The sequence below is a fragment of the Lithobates pipiens genome, unplaced genomic scaffold (assembly GCF_037356315.1).
Source record: "Lithobates pipiens isolate NorthernLeopardFrog02 unplaced genomic scaffold, aLitPip1_a1.2 Scaffold_18, whole genome shotgun sequence".
Taxonomy (NCBI): Eukaryota; Metazoa; Chordata; class Amphibia; order Anura; family Ranidae; genus Lithobates; species Lithobates pipiens.
The window spans coordinates 460668837-460692335 of record NW_027507758.1 but is presented as its reverse complement, the minus strand read 5'-3'; the positions used below and the strand labels follow the sequence as shown (position 1 = coordinate 460692335).

General features: G+C 42.3%; 1 protein-coding gene across 2 annotated transcripts in view; it reads left to right on the top strand.

The window, feature by feature from the left end:
• The window catches only part of WWTR1 (WW domain containing transcription regulator 1), a 147472-nt gene that overhangs the window by 104793 nt on the left and 19180 nt on the right, over positions 1-23499 (top strand). For both annotated transcript variants that reach the window (XM_077488273.1, XM_077488272.1), the window contains exon 4: positions 18640-18845. In XM_077488273.1, the coding sequence (XP_077344399.1) occupies positions 18640-18845 (206 nt within the window). The remainder of the gene's footprint in view (positions 1-18639; positions 18846-23499) is intronic.

Sequence of the window (23499 nt, the reverse complement as noted above, 5' to 3'; positions counted from 1 at the left end):
GTAAAGCCGCAACGCTTCACTTCCTGATTCCCTGACAGAGAATGGCGGCGGGGGCAGCAGAGAGACGAGCGATCGCTCGTCATCTGCCGCCGACATCGCTGGACCCTGGGACAGGTAAGTGTCAATTTATTAAAAGTCAGCAGCTACAATATTTGTAGCTGCTGGCTTTTAATATTTTTCTTACAGGTGCAGCTCCTCTTTAAGTTACAGAGGAGGTCTAGGGCTAGACTTATTGCTCTCGCTCTACCGAACACTTAACACAGTTTTCATATGCGGGCGCTACTCACGTATGCGTTCTCCTCTGCACACAAGCTCGGCTTATTTATTTTACCTTTTATTTTTATTTTTACACTGTTAAAAAAAATGTCACTTTTATTCCTATTACAAGGAATGTAAACATCCCTTGTAATAGAAAAAAGGCATGACAGGACCTCTTAAATATGAGATCTGGGGTCAAAAAGACCTCAGATCTCATATTTACACTAAAATTAAAAAAAATAAAGTCCCTTTAAGAGCTATAGGCGTAAGTGACATTTTGACGCTTCCGTCTTGCAATGGTATGGAGACGGGTGGGGGCCATCTTCCCCTCACTTGTCTCCATACCCAGCAAGGGTGAAGATCTGATCGCCTCCGCTGCCGGCAGCTCCAGCAAGTGGCAGAGGGTACTGGAGCATGGCGGGAGGGGTCCCTTTCCTGCCGCTGATAAAAGTGATCTCACGGCGAATCTGCCGCATAGACCACTCTTATTGGAAAGCGGACCACCGGCCGAAGAAGAGGATACCGGGGTTATAGCAGCTAGCTGCTGCCATAACAACGATATTCCTCTTTAACCACTTCCCGACCAGCGCACGACGATGTACGTTAACAGAATGGCACGGGCAGGCATATTGGCGTACAGGTACGTCCAATATTCAATGCCGCCCTGCCATCGGGAGCGCGCCGCAGGTGGCGCGCTGCCGCGCTGGTCGGGACCCCGGTGAGTCCGGTCGCGGGAACCGCGGACTCGATCGCCGCGGGCATCCCCGTGCTCGTCTCACGGAGCGGCCGAATGGAGGAAATGCCGTGTAAACAGCATTTTTCCATTCTGCCTAGCAACTAGTGACACTGATCTCTGCTCCATGTGATTGGAGAAGAGATCAGTGTTCACTAAATGAAAGCCCAACCCCCCCACATTTAGTAACACACCCCTAGGAACACTTAACCCCTACACTGCCACCCACTGGTTAACCCCTTCACTGCCAGTGTCATTTACACAGGAATCACTGCATTTATATAGCAGTGATTACTGTATAAATGACAATGGTCCCAAAAATGTGTCAAAAATGTCCGATTGGTCCCCCACAATGTCGCAGTCACAATAAAAATCGCTGATCGCCGCCATTACTAGTAAAAAAAAAATAATAAAAAATTATTAATAAAAATGCTATAAAACTATCCCTATTTTGTAAACGCTATAACTTTTGCGCAAACCAATCAATAATCGCTTATTGCGATTTTTTTTTTACCAAAAATATGTAGAAGAATACGTATCAGCCTAAACTGAGGGAAAAAATTTTTTTTTATATATTTTTGGTGGATATTTATTATAACAAAAAGTAAAAAATAATGCGTTTTTTTCAAAATTGTCGCTCTATTTTTGTTTATAGTGCAAAAAATAAAAACCGCAGGGGTGATAAAATACCACCAAAAGAAAGCTCTATTTGTGGGAAAAAAAGGACTTCAATTTTGTTTGGGAGCCACGTCGCACGACCGCGCAATTGTCAGTTAAAGCGACGCAGTGCCGAATCGCAAAAAGTGGTCTGGTCTTTGACCAGCAAAATAGTCCGGTCTGCAAGTGGTTAAAGTACCGACGTATATTGGCATGCGGAAGTAGTTAAACTATAGGATGGTCAATTCAAGACACGTTTATTGTTATGAGCTGTAGTCTTATGTGTTATCCAAAGGCATCGTGAGATAGAACAGACTTCTAACTCCAGACCATCGTAAAAAAACAAAAACTGATGTCTATGGCCTGCTCTTGTTTGTAGGTTTCCAATAGTCAAATGTCACATACTTAACCACATATAAATTCCTTTTTTTTTTTGCGAGAGGGCCAAAGCACACCACGCCAACATTCTAGTAGACTTTTCAAGAAAGTAATGAAAAAAGCAGAGCAAGTTAAACTGCTTTCTTGGCTGGCACTCCAGAGCCCACTTTGAACTGTTCCATCTTGAAAGAAATGGCAGACTACACCTTTGTCTATCCCTCTCATTCTCTTCTTAGTCTCGGAATTAAAATATATCTTTCTTTTGAAGGCCTGCCATCCCCTGGCTCAGAACTCTCAGTATCCGAGACGGATGGTCCATTTCTACATTTAATCAAGAACATATGTTTTTCTTGTTGAAATTCTTATAACATGGAAAATTTAGTGCTCTTTGTACATTCTGCTCCCCTGGCTTGCACCATATTTTGGCTTTGTTTGAGTATACAAAAGCACTTATAAACACTTTCATATTATTTTGATAAAAAAAGTGACTAAGCAACACCGCATCCTAACATGACTGTGAGCAAATAAAAACCTCAGGGGAGATATCGCTTAATCTTCAAATAGTTTACCCCGAGCCGCAAGACCTGCTTTCTTTCCATTTGTTTGCTTGTTTTTAGTGTAAGTCGCTCGTGTCGGCTTTTTTCTTTTTTTTTTTTCCAAAACACCGAGTGTTTATTCCAAGTTCCATCTGTTCAAAATTAGATGATGTTAATTCTGGAAAACAATCGTGAGTCAATGTGCTCTGATACATTTGATGCCTTCCAAACCATTGGTCGAAGTACTAGACTCACTCGAGTCTTCCGAAAAAGGTGGCTGTGTAGTAATGTGATAATATGTCAGAACTCTTACTTGCTGACTTATGAAAAGAAGAATCTGGAATACAGCTGCCTTCACTCCTAGGTCAGCATTGGCAGAAAGAGTCATTTTAGCTACTAAATACCCCCCCGTGTTTAGGGAGATGAGAATAGGTTGGCATTCTGTACTCCTAATCAGGAGTAAGGAGTCTAGGGTGACAACTAGACTTGCACTGATACCCTTTTTTATTTTACTGGCGAGTATGCGTACCAATATTTTTGGTCAAGTACTTGCCAATACCAAGTACCGATACCCTTTGAGCCCATACAAAACGAGTGGGCTCAAATCACACTTCAAAGAATCAGATGCAATTTAAAAAGGAAGGCAGTGCGATAGTTAGCCACACTGCTCCTGTGTGTACCCAGGCTGAAGTAACTATGACAAGCCTGGGTTCACAGCATTGGGAGAAACCACATGTTATTCGGACAGGAATCACACCGCATTCCTGTTTAAATGACTTGCGATTCTGTACAGTGCGATTTCAGCCCCTTCATTTTGTATGGGCTCAAATTGCACCACAAAGGGATCAGTTTTGGGGTATTGGGGCATTTGCACGAGGACAAGTCCTCATGCAAATGCTTAGTATCGGCACCGATACCAGTATCCGTATCACCCTACTGACAACGCTGCTCCTGCATAGATATATTATAATGCCGTGTACACACAACCAGACTTTTCGATGAACGAGGTCCGGTGGTCTTCCCAACAGACTTTCGGCGGAGTTCCGACGGACTTTCCGAAAGAACGGACTTGGACACACACAAGCACACCAAAGTTCGATGGATTCGACCGTGATGACGTACAACCGGACTAAAATAAGGAAGTTCATAGCCAGTAGCCAATACCTGCCCTAGCGTTGATTTTCATCTGTCGGACTAGCATACAGACGAACAGATTTTTCGTCTGAATTCGAGTCCGTCGGAAAGATTTGAAACATGTTTTATATCTAGGTCCGTCGGCAGGGCAGGACTTAGGGTGGTGGGGGCCCCTGGGCTTGAGTCACTTTCGGGCCCTGCCTTCTATACATTACCATATTTATCAGCATATGACACACGCCAGTGTATAACACGCACCCCAAGGAGGGAATTTTAAGGAAAAAAACTTTTAGGAATGAAGTTTAAGGAAAAAAAATGACATTTAAATGCCCATCAATGCAGGCTTATCAGTGTCCATCTGCAGCCTTGTCCATCCATCTGCAGCCTTGTCCAGTGTCATTGCAGCCTTGTCAGTGTAGCCTTGTCATTTGCAGCCTTGCCCCAGTGTCATTTGCAGCCTTGTCATTGCAGTCTTGAAGTTTAAAAATAGCGCCGCAGAGATACAGAGTCCGGTGTATCTCGGCGGCTCTCGGGTCCTTTCGTGGCTCTGGGCAGCTCTTGGGTCCTCTCAGCGTCTCTCGTGTCCTCTTGGCGGCTCTCAGGTCCTCTGGCAGTCCCGAGCGGAGCTGAGAGTAGCCACGTGTACTTGGCTCGGCTCAAAGTCACGCCCAGTCCCTGTGTTATGTCCATCATAGGGCGGAACTGGGCATGACTGTGAGCGGAGCGGAGCCGAGTACACTCTGCTATGTATCTCAGCGGGGCCCCCTATTGGGCGGGGCCCATGGGCTTGAGCCCAGTCAAGCCCAATGGTAAGTCCAGCCCTGTCCGTCGGACTTTGGGGAAAAAAAGTCAGCTGGAGCCCGTACACGATCGTAATATCCGACAGATTCATTCCGTCGGACCTAGTCCATCGAAAAGTCTGGTCGTGTGTATGCGGCATTAGTGTGCTACTGGCAAGAACACTGTGTGTAAATAAATGGGGGAAAAAAAAAGAAAACTGCAACACACAATTGTGAAGTCAGTCTTCCAATGCTTGACCTAAGACCCTTAACACTCTGAGCCGCGGCTGCGTTAAAGAGACGCATGTTTTAGAGGCGCTTTAGTGTTGTTTAAATGGCACTTTTCAGCTGCTAGAGGGGCGCTTTTAACCCCACTAGCTTCCAAAGCGCTTTTAACCCCCACTAGCTTCTGAAGCACTTTTCAGGCGATTTGGAAGCTCTGCCCAATTCACTCATTTCAATGGGCAGGGCATTTTTGAAGAGCTGTATACAGCGCTCCCAAACCGCCCCAAACATGCTGCTTGCAGGACTTTTCCTAATGTCCCACAAGTGCACCGGCATTATTTAGAGGCTATTTCTGGCGCTAGAAACAAATGGAAGAGGAACGACGCCTTCTAAGTACAGTAAAATGGTAAATTTTAATAACATCTTAAAAATCAATACACTCACAAAAATGGTTCATAGATGGGCATTGTAATAATTTCAGCATCCGCTAGTCACCATCAGATAGGAAAGGCCATCAGCTGTAAATCCGGCAGAGGGATAGATGATGTGGATGGTCCCAGGCCCGGAAACACCGCTGATTTTTTTGATAAAAAGCCTAAAGAAGGGGCACACACTCATTTATGTACGCTGATGAGGCTGCACTGATGGTCACCGATAGGCTGCATTGATGGGCACTAATAGGTGGCACTGGTGGGCACTGATCGGTGGCACTGATAGGTGGCACTGAAGGGCATTGATAGGTGGCACTGAAGGGCACTAATAGGTGGCACTGATAGGTGGCAGTGATGGGCACTGATGGGTGGCAGTGATGGGCACTGATTGGCACTGGTAGGTGACACTGATAATCAGCACTGCTAGGTGGCACTGATGAGGCACTGATTGTCACCACTGGTGGGCATTGATAGGTGGCACTGATTGTTGGCACTGTTATGCACTGACTTGTGGCACTGTGGGCACTGGCAGGTGGTACTGGTTGGCACAGATGAGGCGTCTTCACAGTTTCCTCTTTGGGACCGATATCCCTTGCACAGAAGCTGGTGATCGGCTTTTTTGACATTGTGAGGAGAAAAAAGAAACGATTACCGATCTACTATTTATATTATGTGACCAGCTATCATTGGCTGACAGCTGATCACGTGGTAAGGGGCCGGGATACTCCAATCTGTGATCACCCGAGTCTCATTGACTCACAGCGGGGATCGTGCAAAGGGGAGGATGTCTATTGATGGTCTCCCGGCAAAGTAGGTCCACGCTGTATCCGTCATTCGGCTATAGCGTGGATCTGAAAGAGTTAATTATACTTTAAATCGGAGTTCACACATCACAAGATGTAGATCGGTAGAGAAACTCTAATTATGTGCATTACATTTATAGCTGAAAAACTGTAAAATCACTATATTCTGTAGCTGGAACTATATACTGTACATGATGGACATGCAGAGCTCTGTGTATGTAAACAACACACAGCTCTCTTCTGACAGTGGAGATGTGCCTGTTTTTGTTTCCCTGTTAAGCAGGGAATAAAAACCAGTACATTGCAAGTAAAGTCAACACACATTACACACAGTAAACATTGTTAGGCACACAGTTGATTGCCCCAGATGTTAACCCATTCCCAGCCAGTGTCATTAGTACAGTGTCAGTGTATATTGTTAGCACTGATCACTGTAGTAGTGTCACTGGAGATGTCAGTGGCAGTTAGCCAGATTGTCTGCCGTCCCATTATAAAACGCTGATCACCACCATTACAAGTAAAAAAAAATGCTAGTATACAGTATCTCACAAAAGTGAGTACACCCCTCACACTTTTGTAAATATTTTATTATATCTTTTCATGTAACACTGAAGACACTTTGCTACAATGTAAAGTAGTGAGTGTACAACTTGTACAATAGTGTAAATTTGCTCTCCCCTCAAAATAACTCAACACACAGCCATTAATGTCTAAACCGCTGACAACAAAAGTGAGTACACCCCTAAGGGAAAATGTCCAAATTGGGCCCAAAGTATTAATATTTTGTGTGGTCACCATTATTTTCCAGCACTGCCCTAATCCTCTTGGGCATGGAGTTCACCAGAGCTTCACACGTTGAGTCCTCTTCCACTCCTCCATTACGACATCACGGAGCTGGTGGATGTTAGAGACCTTGCGTTCCTTCACCTTCCGTTTGAGGATGCCCCACAGATGCTCAATAGGGTTTAGGTCTGGAGACATGCTTGGTCAGTCCATCACCTTTACCCTCAGCTTCTTTAGCAAGGCAGTGGTGATACCTTGTAATACTAACGAATCACATGACACCAGAGAGGAAAAATGGCTAATTGTGCCCAATTTGGACATTTTCACTTATGGGGTGTACTCACTTTTGTTGCCAGCGGTTTAGACATTAATGGCTGTCTGATGAGTTATTTTTAAGGGGACAGCAAATTTACACTGTTATACAAGCTGTACACTCACTACTTTACCTTGTAGCAAAGTGTAATTTCTTGTCACATGAAAAGTTATAATAAAATATTTACAAAAATGTGAGGGGTGTACTCACTTTTGTGAGATACTGTATATCCCATAGTTTGTAGACACTAACTTTCATGTAAACCAATCAATATACACTTATTGGGATTTTTTGCACCAAAGACATGAAGCAGAATACATTTTGGCCTAAATGTATGAAGAAATTTGATTTTTAAAATGTGTTTGATATGTTTTATAGCAGAATGTACAACATGCCACCAAAAGAAAGCTCTATTTGTTGGAAAAATGTATATAAATTTTATTTGCGTACAGGATTGCATGGCGGTGCAATCGCCAGTTAAAGTAGCGCAGCGGCGAATAGCAAAAAATGGCCTGGTCATGAAGGCGGTAAACATTTTTAGAGCTGAAGTGTTAGACAGGGTCAATTCAGTTGCTTTGAAGGCTGACTGGTAAGTGTGCTGGGAAATCTTTTGTTTGTTTTGCAATGTGCGCTGCCCTTCCATGTGCACCTTGAAGCAAAGGGCAGTTACAGTATAGGTTAGGGTCATTGTCATTGTATTTAGAAAGCGAGTGAGGTTTTTGTTGGCCTTTCCTTCTACGTTAAGCTAGCCATGTATTCTCAGTATGTTCACTTACTTGGCTGTTATGTAATGTTGGAATTTAAGAAATGTCATAATATTGACTATTAAAAAATATATATTTTAACACCAAAACACATAGATAAAATATGTCTCGACCTATAATTGTGACTTCTTTATGAAAATGAAAGAGTCAGGAAACCTCAAAACAATGAGAAGTTTCAGTAATGGCTCCTGAAAGTTATAAACACATGCTCCAGACTTTTCCATATCCTGTGGTGAGGAGAGGGGGGGGAAGGGCCTATTGTTTTGAGAGGATATCATGAAATAACAGTCGTGTTGGCTTCACAGATCACTAAATGATGATGGAAAATCACTTTTTTTTTGTTTTCCACCTTTTAAAACATCCTTTCCACAACAACTTGCCAATTTAGATTAGACTTTGCTTGCTACATATGCTGCAGATCGCCATACAAGCTTGCATGGCACACTGTGGTGGGTGAGCGGACCCTGCAGGCTTTATGAGACAGTATGTGAACTGGGACTTTGGGCGTTTATACAAGCAAGGTTTAATGACTTTTTTTTTATAGTCAAGACATAATTGGACTGATTTTGTAATATTTGTCTGAAGTTTCACATTAATATCTCATAGTACACAGGTTAGATTATACAATGCCTTACAAAAGTATTCACCCCCTCAGCATTTTCCGTGTTTTGTTGCCTCACAACCTGGAATTACCATGGATTGTTTGAGGGTTTGCATCATTTCATTTACAGAACATTCCCTCAACTTTGATTTTATTTTATTTTTTAATTGTGAAGCAAACAACAAATAGGATAAAATAACAGAAAAAGTCAATGTGCATAACTATTCACCCCCCCTAAATTCAATACTTTGTAGAGCCACATCACAGCTCCAAGTCACTTTGAATAAATCTCTATGAGCTTGCCACATCTTATCACTGGGAGTTTTGCCCATTCCTCCTTGCAAAACTGTTCCAGCTCCTTCAACTTGGATGGTTTGCGTTTGTGAACAGCAATCTTTAAAGCCCAGATTTTCTGCTGAGTTTTTCCTTCAGGTTTACCAAAACCATGTAGTGCAAGGGCCCTGCCGATTGCATACACATTGAAACTCCTAAGGTTTGACCTCATGTTATATGGTTTTGGTAAATCTGAAGGAAAAAATAAGCAGAAAATCTGATAGTGTGTATGGGGCTTAAGTCTGACCACGGATTTTCTATTAAATTGAGGTCTGGGCTTTGATTAGGCCATTCGAACACATTTACATGTTTCTCCTTAAACCAGTGGTCATCAACCCTGTCCTCAGGGCCTACTAACAGGCCAGGTTCGCAAGATAACTGGAATACATCACAGGTGATGCTCGGTGATTGCCGTATTCTAGTCTGCATCTCCCCAAGGTAATACATAAATCCTGGCCTGTTAGTGGGCCCTGAGGACAGGGTTGATGACCACTGCCTTAAACCACTCAAGTGTTGCTTTAGCAGTGTGCTTTGGGGTCATTGTCCTGCTGGAAGATGAACCTCCATCCTAGCCTCAAATTACACATAGAGTGGTACAGGTTTTGCTCAAGAATATCCCTGTATTTAGCACCATCCATCTTTCCCTCAACTCTGACCAGTTTCCCAGTCCCAACTGCTGAAAAACATCCCCACAGCTTGATGCTGCCACCACCATGTTTCGTGATGTTCTTTGGGTGATGTGATGTGTTGGGTTTGCGCCAGACATAGCGTTTTCTTTGATGGCCAAAAAGTTACATTTTAGTCTCATCAGACCAGAGCACCTTCCTGCATACGTTTTGGGAGTCTCCTATATGCCATTTCAACGTGCCATTTTGTTTTTTGCCATAAAGCCCAACTCTATGGAGCGTATGGCTTATTGTCGTCCTATGTACAGATACTCCAGTCTCTGCTGTGGAACTCTGCAGCTCCTCCAGGGTTACCTTAGGTCTCTGTGCTGCCTCTCTGATTAATGCCCTCCTTGCCCGGTCCGTGAGTTTTGGTGTGCGGCCGTCTCTTGGCAGGTTTGCTGTTGTGCCACGTTCTTTTCATTTGGTTATGATAGATTTGATGGTGCTCCGAAAGATCATCAAACATTTGGATATTTTTTTTATAACCTAGCCCTGACTTGGAGCCAGGAGTGTAAGTGGGGGCCCGAGAAGAGGAGGATTTGGGCCGCTCTGTGCAAAACCATTACATAGAGCAGGTAAGTATAACATTTTTGTTATTTAAAAAAACAAAACTTGACTTTAATATCTATTTTACATCTTTCTGTTTCAGTATGCACAGATGCTAGTATGCTAGTGTTCAAGCTGTTTATTTATAGCAAAGCAATAACAAATTTTTACTAAGAACTAAGGACAAATTTTAGTAATATTTCCTGCTGTAATTGTGGCACCATAGGCGTGTATACAGGGTGTGCCGAATGTGCCTGGGCACACCCTAATCATCCCATGCACATTAGCATTATCGCTCTGTGTGCTATTGGGAATATGGGAAAGATCTCCCTCCTTACCAGCTCTTCACTGTGCTGGCAGGGAGATCATTGTGCCAGGGTCATATATAGCCCACCCTATTTTTAAACCTATTAGAGCTTCTGGCTCTAAATATGTGCTTAAACCCCCCCATTGGAATCCATACATCTGGCATCTTGCATGTAGATTAGGGGCTGGACGGACGCATGAATAGGGGGGGTGCCCCCCTTATGGATGGGCCGCCACTGAATAGCGAAGAAACCCTGCTATACACAATTGTTGTCTTAAAGGTGAACTCTAGGCAAAGAGCCGAATACACAGATTAAATACATATATGGGAGCAGCTTTACCTACTATGAATTTGAATTTCTGTCTGTAGAATTCTGAGATTTATACAGCACTGCCATCTAGCGCAGCCTTGACTGGCAATGAAGGAGACCTAAGTGACACTGACAGGTCCTGTCCCTCTCCCAGCCTGTGACTGAACACTGAAGATTAAGTATCACACTGATGAGCTCATCACTTTGCTCTGCCCTCCAGTCAGCATGCTCTTTATTAGCACATGCAATAGAACTCACTGACTTTTGTGCTGCCTCTCTCTTTCCCAGTCTGAGCTCTGCTATACAGGAGCTTGCAAGATGCTGATACAAGGTCGAAGTCAGGTACTTACACTGCTTACATAAAAAAGGGTATATAATGAATATAAATCTACATTAACCACTTCCGGACCACCCACCATCGTTATACGTTGGTAATTTAAAGGAGGATATCATTATGGCAGTAGCTAGCTTCCATAGCCCCAGTATCCTCCCTTTTCAGCGGGCGGTCCGGTTAAAGATAGAAGTTGTCTCTGCAGTGGATTTGCCGTACGATCACTATTATCAGCGGCGGGAGAGGGGCCCCCCTCCTGCCGCGATCCAGTGCCCTCCGCCGCTTACCAGAGCAGTCGGGAGCGGTGGAGGCAATCGCATTCTTCTCGTGGCCAGATATGGAGACAAGTGAGGAAAAGATGGCCCCCACCCGTCTCCATATCATTGCAGGGCGGAAGGGACGTCAAAACGTCACTTCCGCCCATAGCTCTTTAAGGGCCATTTTGTTTTCTTTTTTTTAAATGACACCTGTCCTGTCCCTGACCTCCTGTAATAGGAATGAAAGTTACACAATTGTTTTTTTTTTTTTTAACAGTGTAAAAATGTAAAAAAAAAGGTAAAATAAATAAGAAAAATGTTTTTTTTAAACGCGCCCCGTCCCGGCGAGTTGGCATGCAGAAGCGAACGCATACGTGAGTAGTGCCCACATATGAAAACAGTGTTCAAACCACACATGTGAGGTATCGTCGCGATCGGTAGAGCGAGAGCAATAATTGTAGCCCTAGACGTCCTATGTAACTTAAAAAGTCCAACCTGTAGATTTTTTTAAACGTCGCCTATGGAGATTTTTAAGGGTAAATGTTTGTCACCATTCCACAAGCGGGCGCAATTTTGAAGCGTGACATGTTGGGTATCAATTTTATTGGTGTAACATTATCTTCCACAATATAAAAAAAAATTTTTGGGCTCACTTTACTGTTGTCTTATTTTTTAATTCAAACATTTTTATTTTTTCCAAAAAAAGTGCGCTTGTAAGACCACTGCGCAAATACGGTGTGACAGAAAGTATTGCAACCGCCATTTTATTCTCTAGGGTGTTAGAAAAAAAATGTAGAATGTTTGGGGGTTCTAAGTCATTTTCTAGCAAAAAAAAACAGTTTTTAACTTGTAAACAACAAATCTCAGAAAGAGGCTCGGTCCTTAGGTAGTTAATTTGTGTCTTTTACATCTGCCTTATAATTGGTATGACTATATGACTGTAGAGAACATGTTCATTTAACTAACAGGCTGTTTTTTGTCTCTAAATGCTTTCATGTCTTCTTTCTTGGTAAGTATCTAGTTTACTTTAGTATACATGTTATTGTTACTGTAAATCCTTAATGATGTCTCAGCCCCCGTTCACTCATGCGATTTGACAAGTCAAATTGCATGACAAATCACAGCCTATTGCTGACAATGGTACTGTTCAAATTGGTGCACCGCCAACCTTGCGGTGCCGCACTGATTTGCAAAAGTAGTTCCTGCACTGCTTTTGGCGATTGAGTGCGACTTGAATAGCCATCTGTGCATGAAGCCGCACGGATGTCTTCCAAGTCGCACTGACATGCATCTTTGAAATCATGAGATTTCAAATGACAGATGATTTTAAAGCTGCAGTCAATGTGAACGAGGGCTAAAAGTTGTATTGTGATTTTTAGCTGAAGCGGCCAGATCTCATTACAAATAATTGATATGCAGCGCTTTAGCGAACTAGATGGCAGAGCTGCACGATTCTGGCAAAAATGAGAATCACAATTTTTTTGCTTAGAAGATAGATCACGATTCTCTCACGATTCTCGCGGTCTAACATCATCTTTCACATTAAAACAAAAAAAAAAAATGTGCGAACTTTACTGTTTCGGGGTTTCCAAGTAATTTTCTAGCAAAAAATATTGATTTTAACTTAAGAAAGAAGTGTCACAAAAAGATTTAGACTTGAAGTGGTTAAAATTCCTGCATTTACACTGGTTGAAAGCTTGGCAGACTGCCCAGATTATTTGTTTACACAAGAAGTTCTTTCCCTTTGATCTAAGAAGTAAGTTAGTTACAATGTTTCAAGTTCTACACTTGGCAGATTGCCTGATGCTTTTTTTTTTTTGACAGCTGAGTGAGCAGATAATCTCTCCACTTGTTTATATGAAAGAATCGCCTACTCTCAGCGGAAGAGATCATCAGGGGAGTGAATCGAGATTGCGTTTTTTTAACGATTAATCGTGCAGCTCTACTAGATGGCATACATTTAGGGCTCTTTAACACGGGCAGTCCGCCCAGCAGGCTCCACTTTGCTCAGCAGGGGACTCCACTGAGCAGGCGGCAGACAGGTCTGTCTCCGCTCACTGTGCTGAGACGGACCTGTCACATGGACCTCAACTCGCATCAAAGTCGGACCAAAGTAGTACAGGGGCTACTTTGAAGTCGCACAGATGTGAACGGTATTCATTGGAAATCATGGGGTATGACTTGTCATGCGACTTTGCAGTCTCAAGTCGCAGGACAAGTCGCACAAGTGTGAAAGGGGCCTTATCATTAGTATTTTTTTGAGCTTCTGCTCTGCCCTGGCATTCAGAAAGTGGAGGAAGAGCTCTTGATCAGCATACTTGTACCAAGTCAGTGAAAAAAAAAAAGTTAGGCAGCCCATAGACACATCCCTTCTCTTTGTTGAACCAGCAGGTTGAATGAAATAAACTGACTTCCTCCATGAACACATGCAATGCAGATGGGGGAATCCTCCCTGCTGAACTATTGTATTGTGATAGTTGGCAGACCGCCTTCAGAATACACCGATCAGCTCTTCCGGCTTTAGCTAGCAGCACTGATCAAGCAGGAGAAAATCAGACAGGGAGGATGATTAGAAGATCAACTTCTGTACAATCTCACTGCTAAAACGTGACCCAAAATTCACCCCGTCCATGCTGAGCTGGCGACTTTAGAGGGTCAGCAAAACAGCAATAGATTCAAGATCACAGCCAGTCAACTAGCATTTTCAGAAGCAGGTCAAACATGGCAGACTCCATTTCCCTTCTAACATCCACCCTTTGAAATCGGCCCATATGGATTTATGCCCTGTAGAAGTATGCACCGCTATTTGGAGTTGCGTGAGAATTCCTTTTTAGCTGGTCAGACACATCTATTGGCTTTATATGTAAAGCAGTTACTGGCTTTTGGATTTCCACTTTCTAAATACCTTGCAGATTTTTGGAGCAAAGTTCAGCCGAAGCAGAAATAAAAAAAATCCAGTGTTTTCATTGATCTTGTTGGCCGGCTAACGCTGCTTCTCATAAATATGCTCAGCATAAGTCTCCGTTTACTGGCGAGGCTGGTTAGATGAAAAAAAGGGGCCAACTTCTCTGATTTGCAGTGAAAAATATGAAGCTTGTGGATTTTGCCGTCCATAACGCCGCAGACATGTGTTTTCCATCAGGCTTTCTACTGTCTGACACCTGACATTGGACAGTCCGCATACGTTAAGCGTATGTCAAAGCATACAAAAAAAAAACGTATTTAGTGCATCTCTGGTATACATGCATACTTCCCCATATTTTATCACTTTAAACATGCTGCAAGTAAATAAAAAGAACTATTGATTTGTCAGAAATATAGCGAGCTCTGACCTTCCTATACGGCTCTGGATTCCTGAGCACATGGTGTCAGCCCTGCCTACTTCATTTCTGATGGATTACAAAGAACACAGACCTCGCCTCATCTCCCCCCTTTTCCTCTCCTCATCTGTATAACACCTCCTGTCTGCCAGCTGGACCCTTTTATCAGTTAATGCAACGAGAAGACAAAGTACAGGAACAAAAGCAGAAGTTGAAGGTTTTTGTCCATTCCTACATTGTCACTACATTGTTCATAGGCTATGGCCTTCTCTTGGTATATGAGCATAGGTACATATAAATGTGGATGGATTATTTGCTATGGTATAATTATATAAACTCATAGATGATACAGTTGTTGATTGAGCTATACTTTTATTTTTTTTTATTTTTTTTTTAGATAGAATAGGAAAGTGTTCTGATATCTGCCATATTTCAGTTCCTAGTTGTGCCCCAATATGGAATTCTATTAGAGTCCTAGCTAATGGTGGTCATACATGCATAGATTTCTTCTAATAGATCCCATACATACTAAAGAGGGAGGATTGAGGAAGCTCTGCTGATGGCTGGGTGGTGTTGATCAAGCCGCCTAAAGCTCAGATTTTGGCTGATTCAGCAGGAATGGCTGAATTGCCAGCTTAAAGCAGTAGTTAGGTGTTTTAAAAAAAAAAGATTTCCCCCTGCAAGGCAATGTTATAATGTGCTAGTATGCATAGTGTGAAATACCTTAGAATTAAGCCCTCCAGCACTGACAGAGCTTCCATCTTCACAAGTCTTCCTTTTTGGGGTTCGTGGGCCATTGGACAGACCGAGCCTTGGTGACCTTACTCTGGAGTCACAGCACAGGGCTCTGAAGGAGTATGCCATTCCTTCAGGATTCTAACATACTATGTTTCCCAATGTACACATTCCAGTAGAAATGGATTTCCAAAATGGGTCCAAAGCAGAGGCCGGCCGGTGCATAAGGAGCACTGCCCCCTCCCCCCAATCTCCATTCAGGACGCCTGGATTTCTATGAATTTTCTTTTTTTTTGTGAAGCACATGATTGTAAATAATACTTTTACTAGTCACATGATGAAGAGTTACAACTTCTACTTGGTTTACCACTGGGGAAAACCTAACCACTCGATGTCCCAGTGGCAGTGGTCACCACGATCGAACGTTCTAGCCTCTCCGCACTCAATCCAAAACAAAAAGTTTGGCTGGAGTTCCACTTTAACATATTAAGGCATGTTTGGGCATCAGCAGGCACTCCTTGCTCTAGTTATAGCTGAGGGAGAATTAGGAATGCCATTGGAAAAATCCATCGCAGCTGATTAACCACCACCCTTAATAATTATTCTGTGAATGTGGACTGCTCAGATCTCAAGGTGACCATAGACATTCCGAAATTGGCAGAGTTGTTCCTTGGTCATCTGATATCTATGGGTTCTGTCGCTAAAACTGAAAGTGACCGGAAATCGTGTCACCAGAACAGGAATAGTGGGAAGGTCTTCAAATTGGGGAACTTCTAGGGACAGCTAACTGTCTTGAGGAAGGGGGGTCCTGTTGTTTCTTTAGGACAGGAAGTAAAGAGAAATCTCTAAATTGGGTCAAAGATAATAAAAAAAAAACTGACGGGTTAAAACCATTCTCTACTCTATGCAGAATAATTAAAAAAGTTAAAGTAATCCTTTACTAAGAGAAGTACGTAGAATTCCAATGCTGGCCTACTTCTATGGGCACCTGACCGTTTAAATGTTTTTAGGCCACAAATCTGGAACAAGCGTGCAGCAATTTAAGCAAAAGTTAAGACAGACTACCTGATTATCATGCTTGTTTAAAGTCGGTGACTGGAGGAATTGAAGCCCTTTAATCAGTGCTGGAGCTAAGCAACTAGAATTGTTAAGATGGCATGGTCGGCAGTGCCAACCTGCATGTTTCTCTTAGTGCAGGTCTCATTTAAGGATGCCCTACATTTGAACTTTCCATATGTTGCACTTTTTTTTTTTCCCCTTCTTCTCTCCATGCTGTAGTTTAAATATCTGGACACTCCCAAAGATAAAGTTTCAAATAGAAGAGAAATATGTGGCTTGGATTAGCTGAGGATCAAGTAGTATGCATCAGGGGTGGGTGGCCTGGGGACACATGTAGTGTTTCCTCACTGACTCTAACAAGACAATTTTTTTAAAAAGATATGTTTTATTAAATTTTAAATGTCATATACAAAAAGAGAAAAAAAAACGCAAGAAAGAAAAAAAACACAAAAAACGGAAAAAAAAAAAAAAAAAGGGTACAAAACGACAATGTCTCCCGTGTCTCACTGGATTGCACAGGCCACAAATGTCAGAAATACATTGGGTAGTACAGTGTATAGGACTCCCAGTAGAACATTGTGTGGAAGCATACTTTAATTTTAATATCCTAGATATAGAGAGAATTGAGTGTGAGTGGACTAGAAATCCATTTGCCCCATGATTTATGAAAACTTTTTATTGAGTTCAAAGGTGAGTCTATACAAGGGGAGGGTATCAGTAATGAGTTTAAGCCACGTGTGTATAGCAGGAGGGGATGTTGCTCTCCAGGATAGTAAAATCTTTTTCTTTTTTTTGCAAACAGTTAGAGACCGGTAAATCACCACAACAGAAATTCTTATGCCCTGTACACACGGTCGGACATTCTGACCACAAAATCCGTCGTATTTTTTCCGATGGATTTCGTCCGAAACTTGTGTTGCATACACACGGTCGCACAAAGTTGTCAGAAAATCTGATTGTTCTGAACGAGGTGACGTCAAACACGTACTTCGGGACTATAAACGGCCCAGTAGCCAATAGCTTTCATCTCTTAGTTTATTCATAGCATGCATGGCACTTTGTCCGTCGGAATTGTCTGCACACAATCGGAATTTATGCGATCAGATTTTGTTGTCTGAAATTTTAGGTCCTGCTCTCAAACTTTGTGTGTCAGAAAATCCGACAGAAAAAGTCAGATGGAGCCCACACACGGTCGGATTTTCCACCAACATGATCCAATCGCACATTTTCCGTCTGAAAAAATGACTGTGTGCATAGGGTATTAGGATGTTGGATATTTGGAAGGCCCAATGCTAAAAGGAAGGAAGTAGCCAATTTTCAACCTAACAAGACGTAATTTGATCACTGCAAGGGAACTTACCTAGCTGCCTTATTCTATACAATACCATTTCATTTACCATAACTGTCTTTCATACTAAGCCTGTTAAAATTGTAGCTTTATTTTTAGGTGTTCTACAGCCTTAGAAATATGTAAACACCTTTTGTATAAGCATATTCTTTACTTCCAGAGCTCTGTATGTTAATAAACTTTCATTATCGTCCATATGGAGCTATATATATATATATATATATATATATATATATATATATATATATATTATAGCTGGAGTGCCGAGGTTGCCTACCCCTGGTCTATGAGTTGGATATAATATAAATAAATATATATATATATATATATTCTATACTACTCGTAGACCAGGGGTAGGCAACCTCGGCACTCCAGCTGTGGTGAGTGCCGAGGTCATGCCTGTGATTGTCAGGGTCTTGCAATGTCTCACCACAGCTGGAGGGCCGAGGTTGCCTACCCCTGAAGTAGGTCATTGGTCATGCAGGAACTCTTGCTGTTTGACAGTTACCTAGCCAGACATGAACAATTAAATTATATGGTCCAGTTTTGAGTTGAGTCTGTGAGTTTACGCAATTACTTTCTTGCATGTTAATAGCATAATAGCCCCATTCCTCCTGGCAGGCCTTATTTGAATTTATGGCAGGAAACATTATTCACTAGCCTGAGATTTCATCAGGATGGATGACACCAACAGTTTGCATGAATATGAATCAGATATGTTAAGGCCATCTTGGAGGGCATGTCTACAATCTCTGGGTCAGACCTCTTTACCAGGCTACTGGAGATTGCACAAAACTCATGGAAAATAAAACTCACACAGAATCCATCAAAACTTCTTAATCTGATTGCGTTGATTTGCTATTTGATAAGTTATGTACAGCAGTTTGGTTAGTCGGATCAAGGAGATAGTTCACCATGAAAATAACATTTATGCTGATATATCCAGTGTTTGCTTGACATAAAAGAGACCATGTTATCTCATATACACTTTTCATAATTGTTGGACTTACCCATCTTCCTTCTCTTCTAGTAATGAATCACCAACATCAGCAACAGATGACTTCTAGCCCAGCCATGCCCCAACAGACTCACCCCTCCCAAAGTCATCAAGCAGCATTGATCAATCTGCCCAATGCACTCACTGCCCAGCAGCAGCAGCAACAGAAGCTTAGACTTCAGAGGATCCAGATGGAAAGAGAACGGATCAGAATGCGACAAGAAGAGCTGATGAGACAGGTGATAACACATAGGAGCATAAAAACAAATTCGACCTGCCCCTCTGCACATGATGGATAAAGATTGCAGTGATTCCAATCCTGTAATCTTTTTCTCAGCATATATAGCATTCCCCTAAATAACCTCTTCTCACTTTGTGGTCAACACATCCCTGAATATATGTGTGATTTGCAGGTCATGCGATCATGATGTCACATGACATATGCACTCCAAAGGTTGTCAGAAGTGACGCAGCTTGTATGATATAAGGCAGTGATTCTCTACCAGGGTTCAGTGGAACCTTAGGGTTCTTCCAGAGGTTGCTAGGGGTTCCTTCAGCATTAGGCCATTTCTGCCTCTCGAATAAGCTCCCACCAACACCATTGATCTTTTTAGCTACCTGTAAGGTGGTAATTCTTCCCAATGACCACAAGTGTAGGGACCATTCTTCCCACTGACCATCACACTAATGTATCTTGTAGATTTCAAATTTTTAGCAGGGGTTCCCCAAGACTGCAGAACTATTTCAAGGGTTCCTCTGTGTTGAAAAGGTTGAGAAAGGCTGGTATAAGCTGTGTTGCCACTAGGACACCTGCCTTATTATTCATCTATGAGTTGTATGGATCAGCTAGGCCAGTACTGAACATAACGTATACTATTCACCTGGAATTGTTATATTTGGCTGTATGGCTTTGCACTTTTTAGGGGAGAGAGATAAGTACTCCATTGTCCTCATTTTAGTTAACACTGTTTCCTTTTAATCAATTTTACTAACATTTTCGACAATTTCTGGGTGACTTTTTGTTCTGCTTCTCACTGCAGACATTCCTGCAGTGTGAGTCATGTGTGCAAAGACGGGAATTGTCAATGTAATTTACAACTTTTCAAGCTCACCAAACAGAGATACTTAAGTTAAGTGCGGACAGATGCACTTTTGTTTGTGTTCTCACTGCTATATAAATACATATACACAGATCCAGGCTCTTGGATGGACTGCATGCATGGGATAATGTAATGTTATGTTATGACAAAAAAGCCTTTTGCATCCAATGCAAAATTTCTGTCTAAAAGGGGCCTTTGTGGGGAGGCGACACAGCCTAAAGCTGGTTATACACCTTATACACAAGTGTGGAAGCATAAATCTCCCCTGCTGTGCTATTGTATTCGGACAGCCGGCACCCCCCCCCCCCCCCCAATACGCCCCACCCCACCCCACCTTACAGTCATAATACACTAATCATGCAGCTATTGGCCACAGTGGCTGGTTGAGTGCTCTTTTTCCAGCAGATCCACTCAACAGAAGCTGATTCGAATGAGCAATTTCTGTTGAAGAAAGAGGTGCACACGGATCGAAATTCAGCCGATTCCTGCTGATCCGGCCAAAATACGATCCATGTATACCCTGCTTCACAGTACTGTGGTTTTACTGCAGTTAAAAGATAATTAATTGTTTTATTTTTTGCACAAAGCAAGGTCCATAGACATGGATGTTTGAGGTGGAAGAACTTGACTGGTCTGCCCAGAGTCCTGATCTCAATCCAATAGAACACCTTTGGGATGAATTGGAGCGGAGACTGCTAGCCAGGCCTTCTCATATAGACACATGCCTAAACCTTGTGGACGGCCTTCCCAGAAGTGTTGAAGCTGTTATAGCTGCAAAGGGTCGGCCAACTCAATATTGAACCCTACAGACTAATGCCCTGTACACACGGTCGGACTTTCCAATGGAAAATGTGCGATCGGATCGTGTTGTCGGAAAATCTGATCGTGTGTGGGCTCTGTTGGACATTTTCCGACACACAAAGTTTGAAAGCTGGATCTAAAATTTTCCAACAACAAAATCCGATTGTTTAAATTTCCGATCGTGTGTAGTCAATTCCGACGGACAAAGTGCCACGCATGCTCAGAATAAATTACGAGACGAAAGCTATTGGCTACTGGCCTGTTTATAGTCCTGTCGTACATGTTTTACATCACCGCGTTCAGAATGATTGCATTTTCCGCCAACTTTGTGCGCCTGTGCGTAAGCAAGACAAGTTTGGGCCAAAATCCGTCAGAAAAAATCTGACGGATTTTGACGTCGGAATGTCCAACCGTGTGTACAAGGCATATGAGTGGGATGCCATTAAAGTTCATGTGCGTGTAAATGCAGGCGCTCCAATACTTTTATATAGTGCAGTGGTCATCAACCCTGTCCTCAGGGCCTACTAACAGGCCAGGTTTGCAAGATAACTGAAATACATCACAGGTGATATCATTTGATACTCAGTGATTGCAGTATTCTAGTCTGCATCTCCCCAAGGTAATACATAAATCCTGGCCTGTTAGTGGGCCCTGAGGACAGGGTTGATGACCACTGATATAGTGTATATCCAGCTTGTGGTGGCTCTGTGTACTGTACAATGCCATGCCTTAGCATCAACTTGGCAATATTATATTGTTATCAGTGGGAACCTAATAGTTCTTAAATATTAATTATTCCATTTTCCCAACATGACACATACAGTTATAGAAAGTCAGATTGCATAGACTCCATTGAGCGACATCTTACACAACTGTTAATAATCCTACCCTGTAGCTCTTGCCTTTTATAAAACTCTAGGAAATAAGTGGCCAACATCTCCAGTTTATAAAAGGTTAATAGAAGCAAGATGTGTTTTAAAATGCTCCTTATCTTTGCAGCACATCGATCCAAACAAATAGGCTTCCTCACCGCCAACCGCAGTGCTGCAGTAAAATGGACACTCAAACTTAGTAATCAGCTGTAGGTAATTTACGACTGGCAATTGCCAGTTTTCTGGGTAACTAAAAATAATACTTGTCTTTAGGCATTATAGTTAACCTGGCCACATACGGAAAGACTTTTTTCATTCAGCCCAGTGTGCCGAATGAGAGAAAACTACAGGTTCTCCTATCCACGGTAAACAGTGTGGATGGACAAATCTGCTGCCAGCTCTTTTATTCTGACAGCCGGCAACCCCAGATGTTGAAATACCCAAACAGTGACTGCAGTTGGCTGTCTGGCTCCTTCAATTCCCCAATGGAAGTTAGTGGAGCTGGGTGATTCTGCTGACACCATCCAGCTTGGCAAAGTTTGATTGAGGCACTAAAGGAGCCAGACAGTAAAATCAGCTGCAGTCAACAGGTGCCAGCTGACGGAATTAAATAGCCACCAGTGGGAAACTTGTCCATCCACGCTGTTAGGGGTGGCTGGAGGAATCTTTATATTTCCCAGTGGGCTGAACAAGAAAAATATTTTTGTGTATGGCTAGTCTACCCAAAATTGACACAGACACTAACAATCTACAAAGAAAAGTGACGCAACAAAATCATTGGTATTTATACAGCTAATCCAATTCTTTTCTGAATTAAAGGGATGAAACGTGCACGGTTGCTCATTTTTTATTTATTTCCCATGTTTTTGCAAATTAAGCCCTACTTGTCCTGCCCCCTGCCTGTCAGGTTTCGCATAGACTTTAAAGTTGAAGTAAACCCGTCGATTTAAACAGTTAAAAAAAAAGGCATGCCTGGAATGCTAACTGCACATTGGCTGTGCTCTCAGCCAAACTATCAAACCATCCAGTGGCTGGTGTCATAACGAATCACATGTGCAGCACCATAGCAGTTGAAGATTAAACAGAGGCAAAGATGGCAGCTTCCTTGGCTGAAAACGATAGGGGAGTTTACTTCCACTTTAAGATCCTCTTACTCACCTATAAGGCACTTCATGGCTTGGCACCCCATTATCTTACTTTTAATCAAGTTATTTCCCCCAGTAACCTCCCCTCGTCAAATTCTGCTTTGCTGTGTTTCCTTCTACTCACCTACACTCGATGGGGGACAGAGTGATCTCCTGCTATGTCCCAAAACTCTGGAATTCACTTCCAAAGAACATCAGAGAGTCATCTTCTCTAAACTTATTCAAATCAAATCAATTTTTTTTATTTTTTATTTATTTTTATAGACAAACTTTCACGTACTTGTCCCTTTATTGCTTTGTTTAATCCTGTGTATTTCTTGTGTTTTCTTTGTAAAGTGATTTGAGAACCTACCTTTTAAAGGCGCTATATAAAATCAAGCTTATTATTATAATGATAATAATAATAACAGTGCAACCACAGAGTACAATTATAATTTCACTTCTTGCTTTCCCACCACCCTGTGTTCAGGTTTCTGTCTGGCTAGTAAAAATCTGATTAGTTAATAACACAAAAACACTACCTAGCTAGTACTAAATAAATAGCTGGAGTTTCTGTATTCTTTGGCATGATTCAAAGTAGTTACTAGGAAAGTAAGGTAGCAATTTAAAAATCAATAATTACAAATGACTTCTGAAATGTGTTTGCTGCGTTAGATGTATTGCCTAATACCCAATTGCCTAGTTGATGTGACTCATTCAGGCATTGTTCACGACAATCACGCAGTGTAGGGAACAGCCAAGTAAGCACAAGTAATCCTCAACTTCGTCTAAATGAGGGGAAAAGGGGGATTGGGTCTCACACTGAATTGGGATGATAAAACTTGGTACACACTATGAGTTTTTTTTTTGTTCAACCTAGCAGATTGAACAAAAAAAAAACTGTCCGCTCTGGTTGGAGCTGCTCTACTAACGATCCAACATTAATACAGCGATCTCCCCCGCTGAGCTGTTGTGTTCTGACAGGGGGATTCAGGG